We start from the raw sequence: 14,991 nt of genomic DNA, 5'->3' as shown, positions 1-14,991 counted from the left end.
ACAATATATCAGATGCTACATATTCAGAGTTTTCACATAAGTCATTTACATATCTCAATCCGCTCCTAATCCAGTGTTCAAAGAACAATGTGCTGCTATTAAGCTTGTAGTTTTTATTACACCAAATTATTTCTTGTCTTTGTCTTACAAAGTCTGTTTTTCCCCCTCCAAGTTCGTGCCAGGTCAAGACTACCTGTCTATAGAAGGGTGGGAGCACTCTAAGAGAAGGAGCATCTCCTCCTTTACAAAAATTGAAGCGGAAGAGAAGGAAATCTTTTCCGAAATGATTAATAAAGTGTAATGGTATAAGATGCCAGTGGCGCTCTTTAGTGTCATCGAGTGCCGACTGCATTAGTCTTTTAACCCACACAGCCTGTAGGCTACTGCGTTTTGAATATATATCAACCATTTTTAACCATCCTTCTTGGTAATTTGAGTACAGCACTTTTCTTTTTATTTTGTCCGGTTTGCGGTTCCATAGAAAAGAGAAACATGCTTTTTCAATACGTTTTAAGGCCCAGTCAGGTGTTGAGATCATGGACATATTATAAATTAATTGAGAGATAGCTAATGTTTTTATAATCAGTACTTTACCATAAAGGGTTAATTTGCGACTAAGCCATTTTAGAAGCATATTTTCGAAGTTATCTATTCTTTTTTCCCAATTCAAAGTCTCACACTCTTCCTCTGACAGACCATAGTAAATTCCAAGGGATTTAATGGGTCTATTTGGCCAGTCGATTCCGAAGGGAGTGTCTCTTCGTCCTCGATTGGCCCCAATCCACATAGCTTCACACTTTCTACGATTCAGAGTAGGTCCAGCCACATTACTAAAGTCATCTACAATCTGTAAGGCATTTCTTATAGAATCATCTCCACAAAGAGTAAGAGTTGTATCATCTGCAACTTGACTTATCTTTAGTTCGAACATATTATCATTAATCTCGACATTAATACCCTTGACTATGCGCGTTTGTCGAATTTTAGCAGCAAGAATTTCAACTACCAGGTTGAATAATAGGGCTGACAGAGGGCATCCCTGTCTGATTCCTCTTAAACAGCCTTATTACTCATAATTTGGGTACCTACTGGCTGGCAAAATCGAAGTTTTGTAACCGTTGTCTTGGGGGCCTGTCTCAGAAAGGCGATAGGGGAAACTACACTGTAGAATTTTCCTCAGCTCAGTAATGGGCCGGAGTCCTAGGAGATCTAAGCGGCCGAATCACATGCTACCCGTGAGAATGGCTGTAGCACTGTGGACTATGCCATAGCTAGCAGGAACCTCTTCCACAACATTTATGTTTTTAAAGTACACCCATTAACAGAATTTTTCGACCATTGCATGATCTCGCTAAATCTTAATACACTTATTCATGAACCCCAAACAACCCAAAACAACCAAAGCAAAAACTAACACGAGACCTTTCCCAGACAGTTTGTCTGGGGACCCGGACTCAAAGCTCGCGAAAAGTTTACAAATGCTTTACGCAGCCATGCTATATCGCACAAACTTGAAAATTCTATATTGTCAACCCACCAAACCCCAGAATTAGAAATTAGAAAGAAGTTTACAAATTCCAAGAGATTCTTAAAATAGCAGGTAAAACATAGCAAGAGACGAAAAACATTAAGAACGAATTAAAAGTGGTTCAACAAAAACTGCTATGAGGCTCGGCTTGAGCTCCGAAATATACAATATTTATTGCAACGAAACCAAAAGAACCCCTTTATTAGAGGTAGCTATTTTCGAAAAATAAAAGAATACAACAAACTAATACGAAAGCGCAAAAAAGATGATGAAACTGACTGTTTAATGCAACCCCAAAATCTTCAGGAAAGTAATCCAACACCCTGACTCCTGGGTAAATCATTTCAAAGGCGTTGCATGAGAAACGCAGGATTGATAAACATGATTTTGACACCACTTTGAGAAGAAGATAATAGACAAACTAAAGGTATTAGATGAACGCAACACTAAGCAAAGGCCTATAGATTACTCAATCACAGATAGAGTCAGAAATTAGTTGTTCAATAAAGGCTCTCAATAAAAAGGCGAGAGGCGAGGACATGATAATCAACGAAATGCTGAAAGCAGGACACTACGTACTATTACGACCTCTTGTTAAGTTATTTAATCGCATTTTTCAAGTGGAACATTCCCCCAAACCTGGTCAAAAAGCTACATAGTGCCCATATTCAAATCAGGAAGAAAATACGACCCTAACAACTACCGCGGCATCTCTATTTCTAGTTGTCTCGGAAAACTATTTACATCTATACTCAACAGAAGAGTCTCCTCTTTTCTTGAGGAAAACGAATACACAAACCTAACCAAGCTGGATCCAGGAAAAACTACAGAACACCAGACAATATATTTGTCCTAAAAACCCTAATATCAAAATACACACAATCAACAAAACAACTATTTGCCTGCTTCGTGGATCTATCAAAAGCATTTGATTCAATTTGGCATGGGGGCCTTCTATTCAAAATTCTATCAAAAGGCAATTTCGGCAGATTTTTCGATGTGATAAAAAGCTTATACAGTCAATCCGTAGCGAGTGTTAAAACCAAGATAGCACTGAGTGAAAAGTTACCTGTCGAGATAGGAGTTAGACAGGGTTGCGTTCTAAAGGCCCCCTCTCACTTGACGTGCGGCACGCTTGCGGCATTGCTGCGTTCGTTCACTGCGGCACTGTTGTGTTAATTTCGCCGATTTTGTCTTGCACTCACACTGACGTGCGGCACTTTTGCGTTTCTAGACTAAATGAACATGTTATTGACAATTGCAGCGTTGTCAATTTATGAAAAATCACTGTAAAATGATGGGAATGCCCAAAAACGAGATTTATAATGAAAAGATTTCCATTAAGATAATGAATTATATGATACATATGCTATAAATAACCTTGAAAAACGTTTACAGTAAAGGAAATGACCCGAATGAACGGACACGAAACATATACCAGATCTGAGTCCATGTGTACGTTTTGCACCATGTAACGTTATGTGTAATTATGTATGTTAATATGTTTATTCACCAATTTTGCAAATTTTTAAAATGAAAATGCTTGATATTTCATACTTATTTTGTATGACGCGGAGTATTTTCATTGTCGGCGAATGGCTTGCCAGCCTATTGATGTCTAAGTCTATCATATTTGTAAAAAGTGAGAAAAATATGGCCCATGGGTCTGAATGACTGCAATTTTGTATTTTATCGGTGGCAGGCTACCAGCAATGATTAGCTTATAACGTTATAACGCAAACGCAAACTCGTTATAATCCAACATAAATAATTTCTTTTTGAACGTTGTACGATAACCTTTATCTCTACATCCGTAGGTTAATCGATAAACCAGTTACTTATTTTTTGTTTTCAAGTATAAAATACTGACCTACTTTCCATTAGATAAATCAAAAGATGTATTTTTAAGTTAACTCTGAATACGGATACAAGGTAAGTTTTCTGGAATTCGCAGTGTTTTAACTGGATCGAAAACCGCTGTAAAATTATTAGAAATGCATCTAAAATAGTTTTTCGGTGATGAAATTATGTTTACTTTTGATTCTTGGTGTAAAATAGGCAAAATATATCCTTGATACTGTTTGGGGCATGGTGGCGGCACTGTTGGGGCACCGTTGCGGCACTGTTGCGGCACTGTTGCGGCACTGTTGCGGCATCTTGCCACTTGCGTTATTTTTAAACTTTTTAAAAAACGTCGCGCTTGCTTGCGGCACTTCTAGGTTCGCTTGCGGCACCTCTAGGTTTGCTTGCGGCACCTCTAGGTTCCGTGGCGGTACATCTGCGTTTTCGAACGCAGCAATGCCGCAAGCGTGCCGCACGTCAAGTGAGAGGGGGCCTTAAGCCCCTTCGCTGCTTAACCTGTATGTAAGTGACTTGGTATGCGAACTGAATGCGGGAGATTTTGATGCACCTCTGTTAAATACATCTAGTGTATCAAGTCTATCGTATGCAGACGACCTCGTTCTACTATCAACTAGTCAAAATGGCCTTCATAATGTAATAAATACTCTAGGTTGCTACTGCAATAAATGGAAATTATCAGTGAACCTAAATAAGACAAAAATAATTGTTTTTAGCAAAAAGGGACATATGTTTCCAAATCTCACATTCCATTTACTCAACAAAGACATATAAATAGTTTCCTCATACTGTTATTTAGGAGTGGTGTTTACAGCCGGGTGCAATTTCACTACAGCAATGAAAGCACTGCAAAAAAAAGGCTGCCAGGGCTCTGTTCAGCATCAAAACAACCCTGGGTGAAAGAAATCCTTCAGTGTCAGTGTATTGTAAATTATTTGATGTCTGCGTAGTCCCAATATTAACTTACGGGGCAGAGGTATGGGGCAAGAATGGATTAAATGACAAGTCTCCCATTGACTGACAACTTCATCTTAACTTTTGCAAATCAATAGTAGGGGTAAGAAAAATGCGAGTAACCTTGCAACAAGGGCAGAACTTGGAAGGTACCATCTGTGGATAAATATGTATACAAGATTGTATTCGCATTACAAAAGATTAGTTAAAGAAGTACCAACAAGTAAGCTCACAATTTGAAGCTCTCCGTGTACAACAGGACCTACATAAACGTAACATACCATGCTGGCTATCCAATGTTAGTAAAATCCTGGAGGAGTCAGCTTTTGTCTACCTATCGCTTAACAGTGATCGCAACAGATCATTCGCTCAGGCCGAAGTAAAACAAAGACGAAAAGACAACTTTGTTCAAAACTTCTACTCAGATCTTAACTCTCCTGGCACGAAGGAAAATCAAGGAAATAATTTAAGTACTTACAGAAAATTTAAGCATTCGTATGAAAGAGAAACATACTTGGATATAGCAAATTTTAGCTATCGCCGAGAAATGACCAAACTAAGGATCAGCGATCACACACTGGAAATTGAAGCTGGTAGATATAACCGAACTCCTCCTGATGATAGACTATGTATATTTTGTGGATAAGAGTCTCAAGTATGTAGAAAACGACGTACACTGTACAAAAATCTTTGAAACGCATTCGTTAATGCTACATATGTGGATAAAAATATGCGCACCTAACAAGGAAGATCTGTTCAAATACCTTATGTCATCATCTAACTACGATATACTGGAAAAACTCTGTAAGTTTGTCTACACATGATTTAAGAAGAGAGAAGAAACACGTAAATTGTAGTATATGTATACTTTTCCGTTTACTACCTGTATACCGAACCGACTGCATTTAGCCCCAATGCGGCATGAATGTGCAATAAACTTCATTGTCATTGTTGTTTTTATTTGCTTGCTAGAGGTAAAGATCGGGCGGGTCTGCGGGCACAAGGTGAGTCTTTTTCTTCATTGCAATTTACGTCCAAAACAATACTAGGCACAGCGCTTGCGGAAGCCTGCGAGAAATGTCTCACGTCGCGACCAACAACAGTTAGTTTGACTGTTAGACGTTTCTGCCGAATCTTGTTTAATATGCGCCAGATGCAAATTGCTATGCAGGACAACTTCGCTCACATGGACAGATGGAGGGAACTAGAAGCCGCGCCCTTGCATTTATATATTGAAGATGTCTACATTAGTTCTTTTTTGTGCCATTTTCCAGAATCGTTTAAAGTTTTGGGTGCAGTTTCAATGTTTTAGAAAGTGGGGGAGGTCAAAGGGAATACTTTGGGGAGCTAGGGTGAGGGCTTGGGGAAGGGATGGCATAGTCCCGCATGCATCGCTAGATGGCGCTTTTAGGTGGCCGCATTGCATGCATTGTACATGTAACAGTGGTCGTAGAAATAACAAGATTTGTTGCAATAATTCACTAACATTCGTCATGCTTTTCTATGGGGGTATGGATCGTAGAATTCGTAAAAACGGGGAATAATTGGCCTGGATAGCCAGTCTTCGTGAAGGTTATTAGGTCTTAAGGGGGCACACCCTAGTTTATTTGGGGTTTCAATTGGAGGCGGCTCACCTTAAAGTCTACCGACCAGCTCTACCAATGAATTATCCTGAAGCAAAATAACTGTATATAGGGTGAGATAATATTCCTTCAGCTACATGACAAACTGAGTTTCGATAGTTTAAAAAAATTAGAGGGACAAAACATTATTTTCATGTCAAAAATAATACACAAAATAGGGCACTTTGGCATTGAAAAAAAAAACACATGAAGAAGATTTCTCCGGCGAGAAACGTAGCGAGTAGTCCAGCCAATAATAAATAAAAAATTCTAGTACTACAGTTTTTTAATCATCCACGGCGCGCGGCATTGCAACTTCTCACAGCGCTTCAGATGTCAATCTAGGACACGGGCCTGTTTACATGGAAGGCGCAAGAATATCCGGAAATCAGAGTCGGGCCAAAACACAATTTGCACCCAAAACACACCATTTCCTACGCTTTTCAGCCATGTTAGTATTTAATGTCATTTCGCAGTAAATGATAAGAAATTTCAACTCAAACATAGACCCTCGGAAGCCTTTCGTCACTTTTTTGTCGCGCTACCCCGGTCGCGGAAGACTGGGGTGTTCACCGTTAACCTGTCATCCTGTGGCCGGCTTACTCCTCTGCCAGTAATTACCTTCGTCAGAATGGCTAAGCGTATGTTTTAGGCGCGTGCGTCTGTCCGTCTGTGAACATTATAACTCGAGAAGCCTTTGATGGATCCTGATGATATTTGGTAGCTGGGTAGGGGTCGAAAAAACGAAGGTCAAGTTTGATAATGGGCACTATAGCGGCTTGCTAAAGTACTGCAAGGGAACTTCCATTTTTGATATCTCGTTTTCTGGACATGCTGTGGTCGTGATTTTTGAGTTGTAGATAGCCCTCGGGGCTGTAAGCGAGTGAGAGTAAGTGCTGTGAGTTTGAACCACATAGTGGCCTTTTTGGAACTACAGGCGCCGATTCCTGTCAAACTTTGGAGAATAACTCGGGAACGTGTTGACAGATCGTCTGGTATGCAGATGGCCTAAGTGATGCCTTACATAAGAAAATACTTATCATGCAAATCAACAGCTATTTTGCACAATTAATGAGGCAAGTTTATTAATCCACTGCATTCCATTATAGGACTTTGAAACTTGTCACCTATATAGCCGAGAAAGAGAGAAATGTCAATAGATGCCAATTATGCAAATTACGACAACATTTGCATAGTTAATGAGAAAATATGAACGTGCTAACGGATCGTCATGATTTTTGGTATGTAGTAGATTCTAAGTGAAGACTTACATAATGCATTACTAATTATGCAAATCAACAGCTAATTTGCAAGATTAATGAGGAAAGTTCATAAATCCATTGCACTCTATGATATGACTTTCAATGCTGTCACACATGTAAGTGAGAAAGAGGGCAGAGTAAAGGGTGTGTGTTTGGGTCCCCTTGCGGCTTTTTGGAACTGCAGGAGCCGGTTTAGTTTCAGACTTTGAAAGAGAGTACGTCAAGAAGGGATGAGCTGATCATCACGATTCTTGTCACGCTGATAGCTTAAGTAAACTTGATACATTTTGATATCAATTATGTGAATCGGTATCTAATTTGCATAATTAATGGCGAAATTTTATAAACCCACTCCGTTCTATGAAGAGGATAACTCAAGAAAGGAGCAACGGATTTTTATGATTAATGATATGTAGCTACATATTAGACGATTTTGTACAAAATAAAATACTAATTATGCAAAATAGGAGAACATTTGCATGATTAATAAGAAAATTCTATCATAGCAGTTTTTTCAATGTATCACTTGTCCCGGAGACGATATGGTCTTGACATTTGGGTGATAGATAGCTTTTAGCGTCATGACAAAGTGGGACAAGTTTGAGCCCCCTTACTTTTCGTTTTTGTCAAGACATTCCAATGAGGATAACTGCAGAAAGGAAGAACGGATTGTCATCATTTTTGGCATGCAGGTAGCTTAGGCAAGGACGTTTATAACAATTTACATGTTATGCAAGTGAGGATTAAATTTGCATGACTAATGAGGAAATTGTATCATTCCTTCATTTGCATACAATTTACACAATCTCTTAATATTTCATAAAGGTATGAGGTTACCGAACTCTAGTAGATAAGAGTTTGTGTGACTTTATCAAATAGCATATAAGATAAAATGTAATGAGTAACACATTTACGTCTACAGACATCATTCTACATAACAAACCTGATTTATTTGGCAAAGGTATGTGTTCGTGGAATTCTAGTTAGTCTATATGGTCAATATCTACTATTTTTCCAACGATTTGTGGATTAGAGACTAGTGATTTACTCTGTTTTGTTTTCAATTTCAAGGGAGTAATCATAATAGTGAAGATGTTACCTCTCACTTAGCTTTATTTCAAATGTCCCTGTCAAACTCTTACTGAAATTAATAGTTCAAAGTGAGGAAGAATTAACTTTCACAGCAAACAGTAAACGAAAAGGACGGAACCGCACGTACAACAGGAAATCGCCATACACATACATGTATATTGTTTTCTACTTGGCTGGAGCTTGGAAACCTTTGACAAGGGCGTTTAATAACAACATGCCATCCTAGATTTCTTGATGATAAGGAAATACACGAGAAGAACAACGATGATGACAACAACAGCAATCACTCCGAGGACGATACCAACGATAGCTCCAGTCCCCAGACCACCGGTACCTGTAGGTGAAATATGATATGCGTTTTAGAATATCAGCACTTTTGTATTCAGTGTAGGTTCCAAATAGGACGATTTTTTACTTCACATTTTGAAAAGTCCTGGAAATTGAAGTTGTTTCAGAATAACGTCCATATGCATACCTGTCGCGGCATTCGGCTGAACAGTAATCTGAATAGTTCTTGTTGCTTCAGTGCCATAACCGTTGACAGCTGTGCACACGTAGTCTCCGCTGTCATCGTAGTCAATGTTACTGAGTACGAGGACTGAACCTGTCTCGTTCTTTAAGGTGCCGTTATGGGACCAGGTCACGTTGGCGGTAGGTTTACTGGTAACGTCACAACGTAAAGTGACCGAGCTGTCCACTGCTTGGGTTACAGTGTCAGATGGGGCAACTCCTGTGATTACTGGGACAGCTGAAATTTCACATGTTTAGGTAAACAAGCTGGGTCACAGATAATGGTATATCTGGAATTAAAAAATATTCATATTTTGACCCGAACTATTTGAAATAAGATGTCTATAGATATTCTCCAACCGTCGTCCGACCATTCAAAGTGAGAAAAGATTGTCACTAGAAGTGAGAAAGAGAGCAGATTTCTCAAGAGTTCATGTTTTTACACCATGTAAAATCATAATGGTGATGCAAAAAACAGAATCACGGACCTACATTAGATGATGCTTGATAAGATGTAACTTTATCTATGTACTGTACTTACTGTATGTGAGTAGTTCATGAGTAACAGATCCCCCAGATGATGACCCGTCACACTGGTACCTCCCATCATCAATAGCCCGTGTGTTTGTGATGGTTGCTGTGAAGTCATCATCAGCTGTAGCCGTGAATCTGCCTCTCAGGTTGAAGGTATTCAGACCCGCTTTCTCCTGAAGATCAGGCGTGCTGCCTCCTGTGTACAGGGTGATCAACTGCACCGCAGTACCATCCGCATCAAACCGCTGCCACTCTCTAAAGACGTTGGTTATTCCTGTACACGGCAGGGTTGCGGCTCGTCCCATCTCTACTGCAATGAGCGCTCCCTCTGTTGGAGGGATATAGTTGTACACATACATATAAACATGTACACACACAAATTTATCAAAGCTTCTTTGAAATCAAGTGCCGCATATACTTATATTCAGTCTTTCAGGTTCGGAGTTTATTAATCATTACAACGAAAATGAAAGCAGTCATTTTGGACTCCTATCATTTTGGACTTCAATTTTGCTTTATGATGAATGACAGAGTGATATGCCCTGCCAAAGTGTACGGTTCTTGTTGCAAACGGAATTGACGTTAATAGTAACGTAGGGTAGCTAGACCTAGCCGAACTCTCCATAGAAATAACAAGAACACCTGTTATTCGCCAACAAATATCAACAGTCAACGACGCACTGGCAATTGAATTCTAACATGTCATAAATTAAGAGGAATCAACTCTCACCCGTGTGAAGAAAGATGCTGCATACTACCAGCGCTTCTATAAAATTGGTGAGCATCATCCTCTGACACTACATGTATTAGAAAAATGTAATTTTCTGGCACGTTCACGACCCGCGTCTCGGTAACGGTCAGGACGCAGGTGTTGCCACTGAAACTTCCGGGTTCAGAGGCCAACTCTCAACGGGCCAATAAGTAATACGTATATGTATGATACGTATACATATCATAAGCAATACGTATACGTACGAAACGCTCAAAATATGTTCAGGACTGCAGTTTATAACTTCACAATTTCTTCTCTTTTCCTTCAGAAAGAAATAATCATGGTATGTGTGGGAAAAGTCAGTGTACTGACAGCACGGGAACCTACTGAGTACTGACGTATTTCATGGCCACCTGGACGTTATTGTTGGGAGCACTTGAATGTCAATGTTCGTTATTTACCGGCAGTGTTTACAAAAGGGGCGGGCAAAAAACCCTGGAACGTACGTCATACGACTCATAGGTCAGACTGATCAATCTGACGGTTAGTCACGTGATTACATTGTTCCATCTTTCTGCTTCGAGTGGTTCGTTAACACATGACCTTTGAACCGGGAAGTAGCTATACTAACCGGCCGGGTCATGTACACGAACAAAACGTGAAAAGTGCTTGTAACCATACCTGCGTCGCTTTATACAGTAGGAAATCGTGACTTATTAATGTCGGAAACTGACAAAACGTGGACGGGGATGAATGATGGTAACTACACTGTTACATCTGATGGTCGCATGGAGCCTGTTTCTTAATATAGGTGAGCTTTCTTGGCATTGCGCTTTATACGTCATGTTAGCTATAGTTGCTTCTACATTTACTAGGCACAGTCCCCTAGCTGGCCATGGGGCATCACGCCCAGAGTGCTAGGCTTCAGTGCGGTCGGTGGGATTGTGGTACTAATGAAAAACTCAGAACAAAACAAACCAAAGTGGCCGGTGCTGTGAAGTATTTACATTACCGCATCATCAAGCATCATGTCAAGTTTATCGTTCGATTCATATGGGGGGTTTGGGGAGGCCCAAGAACTGGGCCAACCCCATGTTGTAACTGTCGCCTACTTTTGGTGTGACTACATCTGTCGGTAGATTACTATTATTCAATCACTGTATCGTGTATAGGAAGGAACTTTGTTCCCTTCGTGAAACGAAGGGTTTGTTTTGAGTGCTGTTTTTTTGTGAGAGGGACGTTTGTCAGCCTGATATCTGGGGAAGGCATGGATGGATTGTTTTGATATTTGGTATGTGGGTAGGGTTAGACATGAGGAAGGAATGGTAGGAATTGCGTTACGGCAGGGCGTTCTAGCGGAGTGTTATTGTACTGCAGCAGAACTTCCGGTTTTGATATTTTTTTTTCGGGACTTTTTTGGGTGATGATTTTTACGTGGTAGGTAGCTGTGTAAATGAATAGTAAGGTGTGTAAGTTTTGACCACTTAGGGGTTTTGCTGGGGCGGTGAAAGTCATTCTTGTGTTAGGTTTTGAGAAGGAATAATGCAAGCAGGGGTCGATGGATCGGAATGACTGTAGGTATGCAGATAGCTTACGTAGTGATGTACATAATTGTATGATTGTTATGCAAATTAGGAGGTAATTAGCAGAATGCAATAGGTATGTTTGGAAACCGTTGTATGGTGCGTGTCTGTGTACAGAAAGCTCGCGAACGGCTGGACAGATTGCTCTGATATTTGGTATGTGGGTAGTTCTTGAGAAGGAGAAGAAACGTACGAGGCATTTTTTCGTTTAGTGGCTTTTGACGGTTTTGCAGGGGATGTTTGTAGGTGGAAAATGGGTTTTACGCAATCGTAGATATTACGCAATCGTGGGTATTACGCAATCGTGCTATATTTAGGTGATATTACGTCATGCCGATGGGCTTCATGCTTACCCCGTCCCAACAGGAAGTGATCCCAAAGGTCATAGTTGCGCAATAGAGAAAATGGTTTATAGGGACAGTACATTATACATGATGGGGTGTGCATGTTCCCCATAAGATTTGATAATCTGTAGACTAAGGGCAATGATGATATTGTATACAGGGGCGTGTATTACACGTTTTAAAAGGGTTGCACATGTAACAGTTACTACCGGTACAATACACTGATGAACAAAGCAGGGTTTGTTTTTCACAGTAACTTGCAGTCATTGATGAGATTGTTTATAGGGAGTTTACATTAGACATATGGGATACACAATGTAGTGGACTGCATTGTGAAACAAAGAATGTTACGACATCATCATTGTTGCAACCATTGATACATTTGCTTCCGGCGGTGGATTTGTTATCCTACCTGCTGAAATTGGACAAATTTCTTGTCGGGATAAGCATTTGGTCTCTCTTCCAAGGAAGAAATTATGCATGTTTTATGTTATCCCGGACAGAAAAGGTGTCGCGAGGCGTATAGTCCTATTGACTGACAAGCCCCGTGCGGGCGGATAAAGCGTTCCCGCCACGGCACGGCCATTTGTACTGATATGTGGCGAGAACGTTTGGGCAAGAGACACGGGGTCATGTCAGAATTTCAATGAGTTCCAAGTCGCAAGCCCAAAATGGAAGTTATACTTTTATGTCTTGTTTTCCAAGCGATGTAATGTAGAGTATATAGGTCACAACAAGGACACAAGTGGTAATTAACACAATCACGTCATTTGTACCGACATGTCGCGAGAACGATTAGGTGAGAGACACGCACGGGGTCATGTCGAAAGTTCCATGAGTCACAAGTCGCAAGCCCAGATGGATAGTTATACTTTGATGTCTTGATTTCTCTGCAATTTAATCTAGGGTAGGTCGCAGGTGCTAGTTAGCAGATCCATGCCATTTGTACTGATAGGTTACTAAAACGATTGGGTAAGAGAAAAGGGGTCATCTGAAAAGTTCCATGAGTTCCAAGTCGCAAGCCCAAAATGGAAGTTATACTTTTATGTACCTGAGGAGGAGCATTCCGTGACGACACCAGCCATCACATTTTGGAGGTGTTCGCTGGGGATGTGAAGATCATTTATGTGGATCTCACCAATGACGGCTTTGATGTGGTCAACGTTATTGTTTTATGTGTTATTTTATTGATATTTTGATGCAACAGTCGATTTTAGCCCAGTCAATATAAGTCTTTATCTTCAAAAGACAATGAAAGGTATTTGCTTTGTCCATGGAAATGAATGGACAGGACAGTTTGTGTCATGTGCACAAACAAGAAAGGATGGATGATAGAATACTTTTAAAATACAGCTACTGCCTATATCACTTTTTTCGGCGCACCTTCCTAGGTGACGGTCTCCATGCTTTCTCCCAAAAAGCGTAAGCAGGCCTTCTTCATCTCCCGTAAATCGTAGAGACACGGTTTCATTTTACACAGTTTGTAGCAGGCCATAACGTACACATACATTCCATTCCATAGTAAAAACCACAAACCCTTTGTCTTCGCATTATATTCTACAACTTCTCAATGCATTTCACAGATAACATTGACCACCTACTGCCAAGATTCCAAGTAACTTGCCTTTTAGATTCTTAATGACATACAAAAGTCTCCAATAATGTCGGTCTGACGTAGAAAACGCTCATCCTGACATGCACCTCACAGTTTCATATTTAAAACCAACAACATCCTCTCAACACCTCGCCTTCTCACTTCCACTTACAAGTGACGCTCTGTGGACGACACAGAACTAAAGCTAGCCAATGACACGTCTACATATAAACCCTCCACCACCGCACCATCACCCATTTCACGAAGGTTGAGTTCTGCGAACGCTTGTTCTGTATATGTTCTGCATGAGTCAGTGGAAAAGCGTTAGGGATATATGACGTCTTGTTGTGTTAATATTCCTACTTAAGGATCCATTTGTAGATATTGCCGTACCACGCTGTTAATAGCCACATAGAATAGAATCAGGTGCACCTGCTTCCTTCTGTCTTGTCTTTAAGATATATCTCTTGTTGTTGTATATGATTGTTGTATATAATTGTTTACCTCATGCTCAACAGTTGGAGGCGCTAACATCACAGTACAGATGGGACGATCCGCAACCCTGCCGTGTACAGGAATAACCAACGTCTTTAGAGAGTGGCAGCGGCTTGATACGGGTGATACTTGGGTACAGTTGATCACCCTGTACACAGGAGGCAGCACGCCTGATCTTCAGGAGAAAGCGGGTCTGGATACCTTCAACCTGAGAGGCAGATTCACGGCTACAGCTGATGATGACTTCACAGCAACCATCACAAACACACGGGCTATTGATGACGGGAGGTACCTGTGTGATGGGTCATCATCTGGGGGACAAATTGTTCATACGCTGCTAACATACTGTAAGTACTTATTGTATAAATAAAGCCCCCAGACAGGTGTCCACTGCGAAAACAAATACGTGAATCTAAGGACACAAAACTGTCTGGACACTGTACATGGTCATAAGCGTACCGTGGAGTGTAGTTATACATTGATTTCATTGACAGTTCATGAGATAAATGCTCAGTTTGATTCTGCCTACTTTGTTCTGTGTACAAAGTAAAAAAGCCTGCATACCATTTTTCCAGACATGAATTCTGCAAGTATACAGCCTGACGGACCTGCCACAGAATACATAGGAGGCAGTATTCAGTTCACATGTGCAGCAGACAGCAAACCTGCCGTCAGCTTCAATTGGACAAAACAAGGGGACAGCAGTTTCACAGCAACAGGAGCCACCCTGCATATCAGCAACCTCAATAAGGATGATTCTGGCACGTACCAGTGCACAGCGTACCATGCGTATGACAGCCGCACTGCTACTGTACTGTTGACTGTCAATGAAGGTAACGTTAAATGATAAAGCACCCAACAGAGTATGCAGCAATATTGGGGGGTGTAGTCAGTAAAAACG

The 14,991-nt window shown here is 40.6% G+C and overlaps 2 protein-coding genes across 2 annotated transcripts; one reads left to right on the top strand and one right to left on the bottom strand.

Annotated features, from left to right (window-relative positions):
* Window positions 1-8,521: 8,521 nt before the first annotated feature.
* On the bottom strand, window positions 8,522-9,667 carry LOC118411708 (carcinoembryonic antigen-related cell adhesion molecule 20-like). The gene is made up of 3 exons (XM_035814188.1): window positions 9,370-9,667; window positions 8,794-9,066; window positions 8,522-8,652 (listed from the first exon to the last, which is right to left on the bottom strand). The coding sequence occupies exons 1-3, from the start codon at window positions 9,665-9,667 to the stop codon at window positions 8,522-8,524; spliced, it is 702 nt and encodes a 233-aa protein (XP_035670081.1).
* A 1,075-nt stretch (window positions 9,668-10,742) lies between these two features.
* Window positions 10,743-14,460, top strand: LOC118411707. Its single transcript, XM_035814187.1, has 2 exons — window positions 10,743-10,885; window positions 14,114-14,460. Exons 1-2 carry the CDS (start codon window positions 10,828-10,830, stop codon window positions 14,458-14,460), a joined length of 405 nt encoding a protein of 134 aa, XP_035670080.1. The 5' UTR covers window positions 10,743-10,827.
* The last annotated feature ends 531 nt before the right edge of the window (window positions 14,461-14,991 follow it).

Source organism: Branchiostoma floridae, chromosome 3 (genome assembly GCF_000003815.2).
Source record: "Branchiostoma floridae strain S238N-H82 chromosome 3, Bfl_VNyyK, whole genome shotgun sequence".
In the NCBI taxonomy this organism is placed as follows: domain Eukaryota; kingdom Metazoa; phylum Chordata; class Leptocardii; order Amphioxiformes; family Branchiostomatidae; genus Branchiostoma; species Branchiostoma floridae.
This window is presented reverse-complemented; position numbering and strand designations above follow the sequence as displayed.